The sequence below is a fragment of the Myotis brandtii genome, unplaced genomic scaffold (assembly GCF_000412655.1).
Source record: "Myotis brandtii unplaced genomic scaffold, ASM41265v1 scaffold423, whole genome shotgun sequence".
Lineage (NCBI taxonomy): Eukaryota > Metazoa > Chordata > Mammalia > Chiroptera > Vespertilionidae > Myotis > Myotis brandtii.
In genome coordinates, this window is record NW_005366214.1 from 4,740,853 (window position 1) to 4,753,655 (window position 12,803).

Sequence of the window (12,803 nt, forward strand, 5' to 3'; positions counted from 1 at the left end):
CAAGTTATGTTCCCTGCTCAGTGCCAGGAGAGGACCTGACAGAGGGTGAATGAAGAAGCGGAGAGGGAACACACCCACCTGAAAGCGGGTTCTCTCGCTGGCGTACTTCTGGTAGTGCAGCATGGCCTGCAGAACCTTCTTGTGGCCCCCGGGAACCAGGCACACGGCGCCCAAGATTTCCAGCACAGCCACCTTCGTTTTAATGTTCTCTGTGCTCAGACTCTGAGCAATTACATTAATACTCTCAGAATGAGCCAGGACATGAGCCCGACCTTGAGAGTTGTTCATTAGTGCTTTTATACATCCAATGAGAGAGGTATGTATGCGAGACTCCGAGGTCTCGTAGTCCATGGTCTTTAGAAAGTTGAGAATACATGACAGGCCATCCAAGTCGATGAATCTGGTTACAAACCTGTCAGGAGGAGGTTAAAATGTGTCAGACTTAAGTCTCCTTGGAATTTTCTAATAGCCCTTAATGGAAAAGTTTAGGGTGTGGGGAGCAGGAGAAAGGAAGAAGATGCAGTTCCTAAAGTACCAAAAGGCTTACACCGATGAAGTCTTCTGAATTCCTGGCCTCTTCCTCGACACAGACCCAGTGGTCAAGTCTAACCGGAAGTGTGAAAAAAATCTCCACTTGAGGTAAACAGATCTCAACTGACACAAAGAACCAATTATCAGATCATATAACCACAGAAAATCAGGAGCAAGAAGGCACTCAGAATATTTGTCTTAGGTTAAGTCATCTGCTGATCCTGTGTTATTGTAGCACCCAGTCCCCAAGCACGTTTATGTACTAACCACTGACTCAGGCAGGTCCCCTATCAATGAAAGTCAAAGAGAATCCTTAAAATTCAGGATATTTGCTTGTCAAACGAATACAGAACCCTAAGGTTCTGTAGCAAAATCCTTCTTTTGTATTGCATGCTACTCAGAATCCAAGTACATAAAATAGTAAAAGCAACACTTTATCACCGTATATCAATTTTATTGATATTTATGGTACTTATTTACTGTAAATTCACTCAAGAGTAATTCAGAATGTACATCTGCATGCTAAACCTCTAAAAAGTTCAGAAGTAACATAACCTGTTATCTGACTATCCTAGAAATTTCCAAACTTATTTAGTCTTGGATACCCACTGACATCTGAGAACACAGAACACACACAGAGGGAAACACTGATCTAGGCTAGAAAACCTCTGTCAGACAACTACCTAAGAGTTTTGATGAGTCAGTAGGTTTTTCTTAGTTAGCATTTTATAGTCAAATAATGGAAATATATCTTTATCTTCCAGCCTTTTCACCCAAACACATGACCCAGATATAGCCAAGCTAGTTAAAACCAGTTGGCTTCATTCCTAGCACTTGTGCTAATGAAATGTACCGGTAAGCCCAACACCTCAGCAAACCCTAGAGGCATTGATGGAAAATGAAGGTGTGGGAGGCACACAGTGGAAGATGATTGCCCATCCTCTTTTCAATAACAGTGTTTTTGAGATATATAACTCAAATGCCATAAAATTTACACTTTCAAATGAACAATTTTGTGATTTTTAATATATTCCCAGAGTTGTGAACCACTGCCACTCTGTGATTTTAGAACACTTTATCAATTCAATCATCTCCAAAAGACTCTTTCCCCTTCTCCCCAAACCCAGGCAACCACTAAGCCTTCTGTCTCTATGGACTGGCTCTTCTGGATAGTTCTTATAAATGGAATCATATAATACGTGGTCCTTTGTGTATTGCCTTCTTCACATTGCACCAATATTTTCAAGGCTCATCCATGTTGTAGGGTGTGTCAGTACTCCATTCTTTTTTATGGCTGAATAATCCATTTTATGGATATATAATATTTTATTTATCTATTCATCAGTTGACAGAATCTGGGCTGTTTCCACTTTTTTGCTATTATGAATAATGCTGATATGAACATTTGTGTGTAAGTTTTTTGGAGGGTACTTTTTTCATTTCCCTTGGCTATACATTATGGAGTAGAATTGTTGGGTCATGTGGCAACACTATGTTTAACATTCTGAGAAACTGCCCAACTGTTTTTCAAAGTGGCTGCACTATTTTTCATTCTCACCAGCAATTAGTGAGGGTGGCAATTTCTCCACATCCACACCAACACTTGTTAGTCTCTGTCTTTTCTTATCTTAGCCATTTTAATGGCTGCTTGCATATCTTTTAATTGAAGGAAATAAATTTATTGGATGTTCAGTGATTAAAGTATTTTATCCATGGTTCAATTGCATGCTTTTAACTGAGGACTTCCTCAAAAGTTTGGCTATTGCAGAGGAAAAAAAAGGAATTAGAAAGAAAACAGAGAAAGAAGGGCTAGAGAAGAAGAGTAGAAGAAAAAAAGAAAAGAAAAGAGACAAGTAGTATATACTACCTAGGAAAAAATTACCTCATTGGTTTTGTCCTTAGTGCTGTCTTCAAGCTCTCTATAGTTTTACTTCTTTCTTCTTCTTCTTCCTTCTCTAATGCGAGCAGAGATTTTCTCTATGCAAAGAAAACTGAGGTTACTTTATCCAATTCTATATTTGAATTATGGTATAAGCAAGGCAAACCCACAGATTACATGCTACTATTACTTCTAATACAAATAAATAATAAATCTGCAACAAAGATTTACTACAAGCCAAAATGTGGAGCAAAAGCCCCAAGAATTCCACATATTTGTTATCTCTACTAAAAGTTAGTTATTTCCAATTTTAAATAAAGCTTTAAGGCAATGTTTAGAAAACTTAATAGAGATTAAGTTGTCCAAATGTTTGTGTAACTATTCTAAAACCGCACTCTGATGAGATATTACTATTTATATTAGATAGAAAGAAGAGCAAACCTGTAGTTAATGATAACATTCTGACAATTAAAGTTAATGACATTATCACACTATCAAGCTGAGGTGGGCAGCAATCCTCCCACCCTATCTCTCCCATTCCTCAGACGAAAAGTATAGTCTTTTACATTTGTGGTTCCATCAAATATTTTTTAAAAGGAAGAATTAAATTGGACCTGATACTATGATGGACAATTCTTTCTATGATGGAAATGCTTAAGTTTTAGAAACAACTCAACATCATTTGGAAATTAGGATATGGAGTGTGTGTGTGCACTCTCCCTTCCCAGGGATCTGCTAGAGCACTGCTTCTCAAGCTTTAACGTGGATATGAACCATCTGGGCGTCTGTTGAAATGCAGGTTCTGAGTTGTTTGGTCTGGGGCGAAGCCTAAGAGGCTGCATTTCTGACTAGTTTCCATGCAATATGGATGCAGGTCTGTGGGCCTCACTTGGAAGAACAAGGTCCTAAGGAAGCAGATCTCAGTTGGTATTATAAAGTCATGAATGCTAATAAGCTTACAGACTTGTTAAAAAGTCTTTTCCTTTCCCTTTACCCCCTAACCCCCTAGTTCAGTGGTTCTCAACCTTCTCGCCCTTTAAATACAGTGCCTCATGTTGTGACCCAACCATAAAATTATTTTCGATGCTACTTCATAACTGTAATGTTGCTACTGTTATGAATCGTAATGTAAATATCTGATATGCAGGATGGTCTTAGGCGACCTCTGTGAAAGGGTCGTTCAACCACCAAAGGGTTTGCGACCCACAGGTTGAGAACCGCTGCCCTAGTTGTATTAGAAGTATCCCAGGTCTTCTAGGCCCAGGTGCCTCTACACATGGAATCACTGGTCCCTTGCCTTCATCCTACTCTGTACACGGGCTTGGCTAGTCACAGTCTTTTCACCTGTTACCAATTCTGATAAAATGCGCGGTTGGGGAACAGGGTATTGAAAAAAAAGTTTGCCTCTCATCCAATGTGTCGCAATGATCCAGTCTCTTCCTTTCTTTCAGGAAAACAAATCATCAAGGGGAGACTTTGCTTAATTATTTTCTAGTTAACAGTATCAGCATTAAGTAACTAGATGTTAATTAAAGTCTAACTTTGACTTCACAATTAGGAGGATAAAGCCCAAAGCAAACATAAATATCAGTATCATTTATGGCAACTGAAATAAAAATCAGTAAAATCTTGTTTTTAAGCTGTTATTGTTTCTGCTAAAGTTGTCCTCTTGCTAGTGATGCATCTGGACAGCTGTCACCAGAGGGTGGCTGGGAAGAAGCTGTGTGCAGAATAGTGAGTGAATTCCTTCACAGCTCTATGAGACCCATCCTCTGGCAAATTCAGCACAAATCCAGCCAAGTATGTTTAATCTCCCAAGGCACAGCTGAACTCTACACTCTTAAGCAATCCTTTGACTCTGCAGCTCAGAATCAAGCCTTTTATGAACATCACTCCTTGTTCCTAAGCTTAATCACACAAAACGGTCCCCAATTAAAGACTACTCACATTTTTTATTATGGTTTACTAATACTAAGAGAATTGGCACACATTTATCTTAACCTTGAAGAGGGTGGGACATATAAAAGCACACTACATTGAGTCTCTCCCTAGTAGAGGTGGGAGATTTAAGAAAAGTCAAGAAAATTAAATTGGAATTTCCCTTCCCAATATAAGGACCATTACTTTCCTCTCAAAACAAAACACAATATCCTATGTTTTGTATGTGACACAAGATTTAAATCTAAGATTGCTTACTGTATTGAGAAAGCAGAGGATGTAGATGAACCTAATATACTAATGTGACTTTTCAAAATGAAATGATTTATGGCAAGTCTCACGTTTCCAATCTTCACATTTAAGAAGAAGGCTCATTTGCAGCTTTTTATAGAAGAGGGGGGATATGCGTACATTTCTGCAGATGGCTGCTACACCAAACATTCAGTATGCGGGATAGGCTGTGACCCTCTGTGGGTGCTCAATGCACCTAATAAATCCCTGCTCACATGAGAAGTGGGCAAAGACAATGTGCACCCTGGCAGAGGATCTGGTCAAAGCTGCTACAGTATACACTGGAGCATGCGGTCTAAGAGAAAGGCACAGGCACAGAAACCCTTCCAGGCTGGGAGTCAGGAACCAGGCTCCGGTTTGGACATTTCATTGGTGTGAAATCAGTAAGCCGGCAGGCTAAGCACAGAGTTCCACCTCACACCCTTTCACCCTAAGAGTGTACAAAGTCACACACAGAGAGTCCAGGTCCTTCTGCAACCTATTGGGCTGCACTTTTATTATTCCATTTTTCACTCTTCAATGGATCATTCAGGGGTCCTCTAAAGAACAAAGCATCCTTGTTAGGAGGCTTACGTAAGTAGCTGAACTTGCTCCACAAACGGCTTCACAAACTAGTAAGTGCTGCAGTCCTTGACCTGGACTGTTTATCACTCTCAAGGCATTAAAGAAAACAGATCCCTGCCCCGCCTCAGAAAACTTGGAAGTGGGGAATGGGGAGGGATTCCGAGGCCTCTTTTATGGGTTTTTAACCCAAGTTAGTGAGAGGCAAATTGGAAAGGAGTCTTTCAGCTCAGGCTGATGGGTTTAAATTCCAGCTTTACCACTTCCTAATTAGATGACCTTGGGCAAGGTAACCTTTCTGAGTCTCAGACTCCTTATCTATAAATAGCGCTTACAGCATAGGGTGCTTGTAAGCCTTTAAAACAACATGTAAAGTGCCTGTATACTGCTTGTCATAAGATGCACACTCAAAAGCCGTAGTCGCTACTGATGCTGAAGGCAAAGGATGATGACGATGGATAAATGCCCCTCAAGAATTTCCTAGTAAAGAGCCAGAATCTGGCCGCCACGCCATAAAAGGACTGAACAAACTGTGTGCCTTCCAGTCCCCGGGACAACGCCTCAGGATTCTGCTGTGTGTTGCTGGCATCCTCTAATACAGTTACCAGAGCGATTAGCCAGAACTATGGGAGGAGGTGGCGGCAACAAGTGTGCTGAGGAAAACAGAATATCCAGCAGGTTTCTGGTCTTATCAGGCCTCCTTACTCCTTATGCATGCAGCAGTTCTCTGGTCTCACTAATTCATAAACTGTTAACGCCTTTGACATTTAACCCTGGAAAGACACTGGCTGGGTCCCTAACAGAGCATTAGAAAGCTTTGCTAGGTGTTTAACACAAAGAATAGCAAAGTGACTGCCAATTTAATAGCCTTGAGATTCTCTTGGAAAGAAAGCAAATATAATTTAAAAATGTACACAATGTCCAAGGACTGGATGAGGAGAAAGAAGGCTCTTGATGGAGGCCACACACTGGCACATCACGGACCCCCTTAGAGCAGGAAGGGAGCCAGGTGGACACGGGACAGGCATGGATAAGTCACTAAAAGACCAATTAACCTAATGGTCCCAAAATATGAAGAAAGGAAAAATCCATAGTGTTTAGTGCTTCTCCATTTATGGAAGTGAATTCATTAACAAAGAAGCAAGTGCCCCTGTTAGCTATCAAACAATGCTGACTCCATTAGAAAGAAAGACAGCCTGCCCAGCAGGTCCTTTTTTCCCTAACAGCAAAGAACAAGAATTCAGAAAATAACCTTTATAAGAAGGAAATGTAAATGACTCTAAATTATTAGGGTTTAGGCAGAAGCATAGAAAATCCCTGATAGTCACCACAAGCCTCACATTCTGCTAATATATTCATGCAAATGCTGAAATCACCCTTTTCTCATCTTTGCCCTTGTGGAGGATGCCTTGAATGAGGAGAATTTGGGAGCTACTTTCTATTCTTTTCTGCTGTACTTTCTGAGTAGAAACCCTTGGGGCAGAAGCTTCTATGAAATTTAGCCTTGTTCACATTTACCGGGCTGTTTATTATTCACTGTAGGACAGCAGAAGCATCTTCAAAGGAAAAGCCAGAAAAGAGGAAGTTACTAAAAGTCAAGGCCTCTGAAAGTTTAGCAAAGTGTGAATGATTCACATATTCTGGTCAGTTTTTAACTTTTGCAGCAGCAGCAAAATGTTTGCTTTCAGCGATAAGAAACTAATTCTCCACAAGCACTCTGGGGAAGGCAAGGAAGAAAGAGGTAGAAGAAAGCATTATGGAAGCTATCATCTGTATGGACGGTATAAACTCAAAGCCGAATCTAACAGACTGGCTCTTAAAAGCATGAGTGTGTCCACTGAAGCAAAGGCCGTGTTCTACTGTGGGCAACCTCCTATTGTTATCATCAGGAAGGGGATTTAAGCTCCTAAGGCTCAAAGCTGATGACTTGTTTTCCACTACATATTTCAGCTGGGATCAATACGTGCCCCTCAAGCTGCTCAGAACGCCGACATCACAGAGACTTCCGCTTTAGACACCGAGAATGCATTTTAAGCAATTACTAAACCAAATATACATGTACCAAAGATTTCCCAGGGACATCTCAGTGGTGGTATTATCATTATGCCTTTTCATAACACCATTCATACCATAGACTTTTTGTTATTTATATGAGCAAGAGAGTATCTTGGTGCCCTGTAAAATCAAGAACCAAGGAACTAAATGAATCCTCAATAAGAGAACTGGAGGAGAACAATGAAGAGAGTGTCATTATCTTTAAATGGCATTAATTTTTAGAACAGAGCTGCTGTAATGAAACTCTAAATAAACGGTAAGAACAATTGCAAGTTAAAGTTGGACATAAGCCAGATTTAAGATTACATTTCCTCTTATAACATTAAACTCATGTATATTTGAGGGTGTGCTGATTTTATTTAAAACATACTGGAAAAAATAATTTTGCCAAGTACCACTCCTGCCGTCCCTCCAGCCCTGTTTTCCCAACATTGAACATTTGGAGTGGAGTTTGGAAAGATAACGGCATTTGGTCGTTCTTACTCAAGTGAATTAATTGTGCAACTGTGTGCTTTGTATTAGACTTGTATTTTAAACCATGTGTTAGAGAACAGAAAGTATACCTACAGCAGCCATGGAATTGAGCTGATCAATGTAGAATTCAGGCCAACTTGTCGCTCCCTTGTTTTCTTCCTGATCCTAAAGAGAAAAACAAAAAGGTAATATACCACCAGCTGTAAACATCCAAGGGCCATAAGCACATCTGACTTCCAGAGCATCGAGACAATGGCCCACACAAACCCTAGGAGGCATTGAGATAGAAAATATTTGTCTATAAATGTTGGCTTTCAATCATCAGGCTCTCCACTTGACTAGGGTGGTCTCCCAGTCAATTTCCAGGGAGTGTTGAAGTCATTTCAATGGGAACTTAACCACATCATGGTGTGAAGTTGTTTTTCTTCAGGGGCACAATAACATTGGGCAGGGCACTGTGTTTGCTGCAAGGACAAAGGATCTCTGAGTCCGTGTCACACTGAGGACAGTATTGCTGGACTACTCGTCTGGATGAACTCCACAATAGAGGAAAAGTTGTCTTAAAAAATGGCCACAGGATTCAGCTAGCTGTTAACTAGACTTTTGTAAGTTAGTTTATTCAGGCTCCAGCAGACAGTAACAATTTTAAAGGAGTGTTTCATATGATGTGAGCACAACTAGATTCTGCTTCAGATGAGGATGGGGAATAAAGCTTGACATTGAAGGGAAGGTGATAAAATGAACACACATTAGTCCCAGGCCCAGCCCTCAGGCTATGACAGACTGAGTTTAGATAGAAAATGTAATGCGTCTGCGTCTGAGCTGAAGAGAACCGACACCCAAGGAATTCGGGAACCTATTCCTAAACCACTCCAGCCAGTCTTGTCTTACAAACCAGGTGACCTGAAGCCAGCACCAGAGCCCCAGGGATTCATGGATGGGAGGTCTGTGCCAGACTGAACCCACACTCCAAGATAAATAAATAAGTGGGTCAGGCAGCCCCACTGGAGCATCGAATCAGCCAGGAGATGGCATTGTGGTCGGGGATATCCATCCATGCATGTTTGCACACCTATGTGCTGCAAGTCATTTGTGAGCAATCAGACCCGAAGAAGAAAATGTCAGCTATTCTCTAACTTCACATTCAGAGAGCTGCTTAGGACAATGGATCCCTTTGGAGAAGATAGTAGACCAGGTACTCACTCGTAGCTGCTACGAGACAATGAAGAAGTTACTATCTATTTACTGGTGTCAGAATCCCAAACCTCAGGATAGTGGTTTCGAGGTGGGGCTATTAATTTCAGTCCTATACTTTCCCTCAAAAAAAAAAAAAAAAAAAACCACACACACACTTCCTTCTTCCCCCCACTTTCTGTAAGCAATCTTTCTAGTCAGGTCTACTTGGGTAAGATAAAAGAAACGTAATTTCAAAGCTATTCTTTAAGTAGTCACAGAAAGGGGACAAAGTAACTATTGCTTACAGCGCCTTAAAAAGCTGGCAGTAACTGATATGTGAACTCAGGCAGTTGCATGAATTTAATTTGGAGACTGAACAAGGCAGATGATGGGGACGAAGGCTACAGCAGCGGCTTTGAAGTTGGGCTGGATTACACTTCCATGGTTTTAAAAAGCTTAAGAAATCTGATGAGTTTTTAGAAGAGGCCTTGATTATTATTTAACATGCTAATAAACTAGCTAAATGGTAGTGTGAAGGCTGAACCCTTCTCTCCTCTTAAAAGGGAGTAAAATTAGCAAAACCCCACTGTTACCAATGTTTTCAGCAAGCCAAAACCCACAATGGCATCCAGTGGTATTTGAACCTATAAAATGAAATAGAAGGTGCCAGATCTTTTTATTCCCCCAAACGAGGGCAAATTTCCAAAACGACAACAAAATCATGCCCCATGTTTGGGTCCCATGAGAGCCTGTCTGTTGTAATAGAGCTTAACAGTCATGGTTGTGAAACAAAAATCATTTTAGAAACCGAAGATTAATACATAGAGAGAAATCTCTACACTTTGGAAATTCCTTAATAATATAAACAGATAAAGAGTAGACCTAGATACTGTAGTCAAAATAAGGGGAAGACTTTATTTCACATGCCTCAATGCTGAGAAAATCAAATGAGCTCACGTATGTGAAAACTTCTTGTAAATGTACCAAGTGCTATCACTATATTCCTGGGGGGCGATTCTCAGAGTTCTTCATTCTATCAATGCATCTCCAGTTTCCCCTGTGCAATCCTGGCCCTTCTATACAGATGTCTACAGCGGATGCCTACAGTAGGCAACTGAAACTCACATCTATGAATCAACTCTCTCCTGCTGTGTGAGGCTGCCAGAGTCTGTAGTTCTACAGAGGCACAGACAGAAGGAAATGAATGCAATTGTTCCCTGGGAGTCCCCCGAGGAGCACTGGAAAGAAACTCCTGACAGAGTGCAATGAGTACAATATTCCTGGGTCCTTGTTTTACCACCTCTAACAGGTATTATTCTTTGAGCTACCCATCTCAATCCTACATATTTGTTCTACAGAAACAAATACAAAATATACACGATTGTATACATTAATTATATAAAGGAAGTTATAATTGAAGCAACAGCAAAATCCAACACATACATAGTTTGTGTCAAACACTGTTATAAGCACTGTGCTCTTCATTTAATCTACCCCCAAAGCAGGTGTTGCTATTATATTCATTTTACTAAAGAGGAAATAAGAGGCAAAGAGAAGATAGATGAACTGCCAAAGGTCACCTTGCTGAAACTTCAGTCAGTAGGAAAGAATCAGAGCAACTTCTTTCTAAGCTTAGACCTTAGATGAATCCCAAGCAATACACATTAAGTGCAAAGCTGGCCTTTCTCTCTTAACCACTTCACTATTAGAAACTCAAACATGGTCACTCTATCACCATCAAGGACACACATCTGAATCCTCAGTCACTCACTACCTTAAGTGACTGACAGGCTGTCAGGCAAGATAAGTAACCTCTCTGTGTGACTCAGTTTTAGTTTCTTTATCTGTAAAATGTGTTCCTAACTCACAGGGTCATTGTGAGGATTTAAAAAGTTAATACAAGTGGAAAAAGAGCTGGGAACAAATACACACAGAACATGCTCAATAAATGTCAGCTAGGATGATAATGAAACTGTTCCAGAATCTTTAGCTGTGGCCATTCTAAGTCCTTGCTACTAGGACTGTAAAACTTGGAGCAATCAGTTTGGAGGTAAATCTTGGCAGTAACTGTTCAAATTTAAAACACACAGTCTTTGATGTGTAAGTCTACTTTCAGGAATTTAGCCCACAATTACATATTTAGACTTCCACAGATATATATTACAAAGAACTTTATTTCACTGTAGTGCTGTTTGAATTAGCAAATAATAAAGTTAACAAATGGAAGGGGGATGGTTGAATAAATTATCTTGTGGCAGTAATTAAGAATGAAGTTATGTAATGATATTAAAAATGACCAAATATATTGAGGGGAAAGTTTCAGAGTAATATTTCCTACCCGTAGCAAAGAGAAATATGTATACTTTATACACAACATTTATGGAAATATATACAATAAAATTTAACAGTGACCACCTCTCAGCAGCAGGTCTTTCACATATAAACTTTTGTACAATCCCAACTTCTGTTTTTCCAAGAACATGCACTAGTAGTATATTCACAATTAAAACAGAAGTTCCAAAGCATTACATGTTCTATTAGGATAAGAGCTTTGTTTTTTCTGGTGTTCTGTGTAATGTGAAATGCATTGAGTCAAGACCCTGTAAGCTTTAGGGTGTCTCTGTTCTCTACCCCTGGGGTACCCCTCTGCTCCCACAGCAAATATTTAAAAACATTTCTCGAATTGTCTTCCTCTCATTGGAGTTTCTATTTCTAAAACACAATATAATCCTAATATCAACTGTCTGTGCAGAGAAAGAAACTATGACTTGGGTTAAGATTTATGTACCCAAAGCAAGCTAGAATTTTCTAAATTTTCACACTTATATATTTGTGTGGTAAACAATTTCTTGGTAGCAGCTAAAGTCCTTCGGTAATGTAAGTGGGTCTTGGAGTACAGTTTAAAAATTAAGTCTTTAAAAATTACAGCTTTTGAAATTAACACAGGACAAGATTTTAATAGGATAATTTCTCAAGTAATAATATGTACAAACTGGTTGTTTTTCCTCAGTTTAAGATGCTCTTAGTAAGGCCCAAAATAGTCTGTGCAAAGGTCAATCAATGGCAAAGGACATGCTCTGAGGTTGTTTACAAGACCACAAATCATAGGCTGAAGCACGTGGCCAACTAAAGCTATGTCTCACGTGTTCTCATGAGGTTCCCTGTCTGGATTGGCTAACAATTCTCCAGCAATGTATGAGTACTACCAACCCCAAATAGCAGGGATATATTCAAGTTTAACCAATTGAATTTCAACAGCACAAAAGTATTATTTCGGCATGATAGTATGAAGTAAATTTCATTCTGACAATCTGCAGTATAGGACAAAGGCAACTAAATAATAAAAACCTGTTCCATTTGTAAAGAAAATGTTATTAGAAAACATGTTAACTGTGATCATTTATAGGATCAAGAAATTCTATCCCTTGGTAGTGATCAAAATGGTCACCCGTTTCATTAGTCATTACTATTCTGGTTTCCATGGATCCACCACCATCTAATCTAATAAAAGAGAAACATACAAATTGACTGTACCTTCGCTACGCCCCAAGCCACGCCCACCAGCCAATCAGAGCAACTATATGCAAATTAACCCAACCAAGATGGCGGCTGGCAGCCAGGGAGCTGGAACAAGCAGGAGGCCTCTGCTAAAGGCAACAAAATTTCAATTATAGAAGATAAATAAATCCCAGATACCTGCTTCCAGCCAGCCTGCTTCCAGGCCTTGCTAATCACTTGCTGGGGGCCATGGCCAGTCTGCAAACAGCCATCAGCCCCTCACCCAGGCTGGCCAGGAACCCCAGCAGGGACCCCCACCCTGAAGGGGCTGTGGCCAGTCTGGTCACACCCCCTTCAAACAGCCATCAGCCCCTCACCCAGGCTGGCCAGGCACCCCAGC

The 12,803-nt window shown here is 40.2% G+C and overlaps 1 protein-coding gene across 1 annotated transcript in view; it reads right to left on the reverse strand.

Annotated features, from left to right (window-relative positions):
* Window positions 1-12,803, reverse strand: part of DAAM1 (dishevelled associated activator of morphogenesis 1) — a 159,198-nt gene that overhangs the window by 46,098 nt on the left and 100,297 nt on the right. Inside the window, exons 4-6 of the mRNA XM_014545958.1 lie at window positions 7,823-7,894; window positions 2,414-2,508; window positions 79-412 (exon numbers count right to left, since the gene is read on the reverse strand). Coding sequence (XP_014401444.1) covers window positions 79-412; window positions 2,414-2,508; window positions 7,823-7,894 — 501 coding nt within the window. The remainder of the gene's footprint in view (window positions 1-78; window positions 413-2,413; window positions 2,509-7,822; window positions 7,895-12,803) is intronic.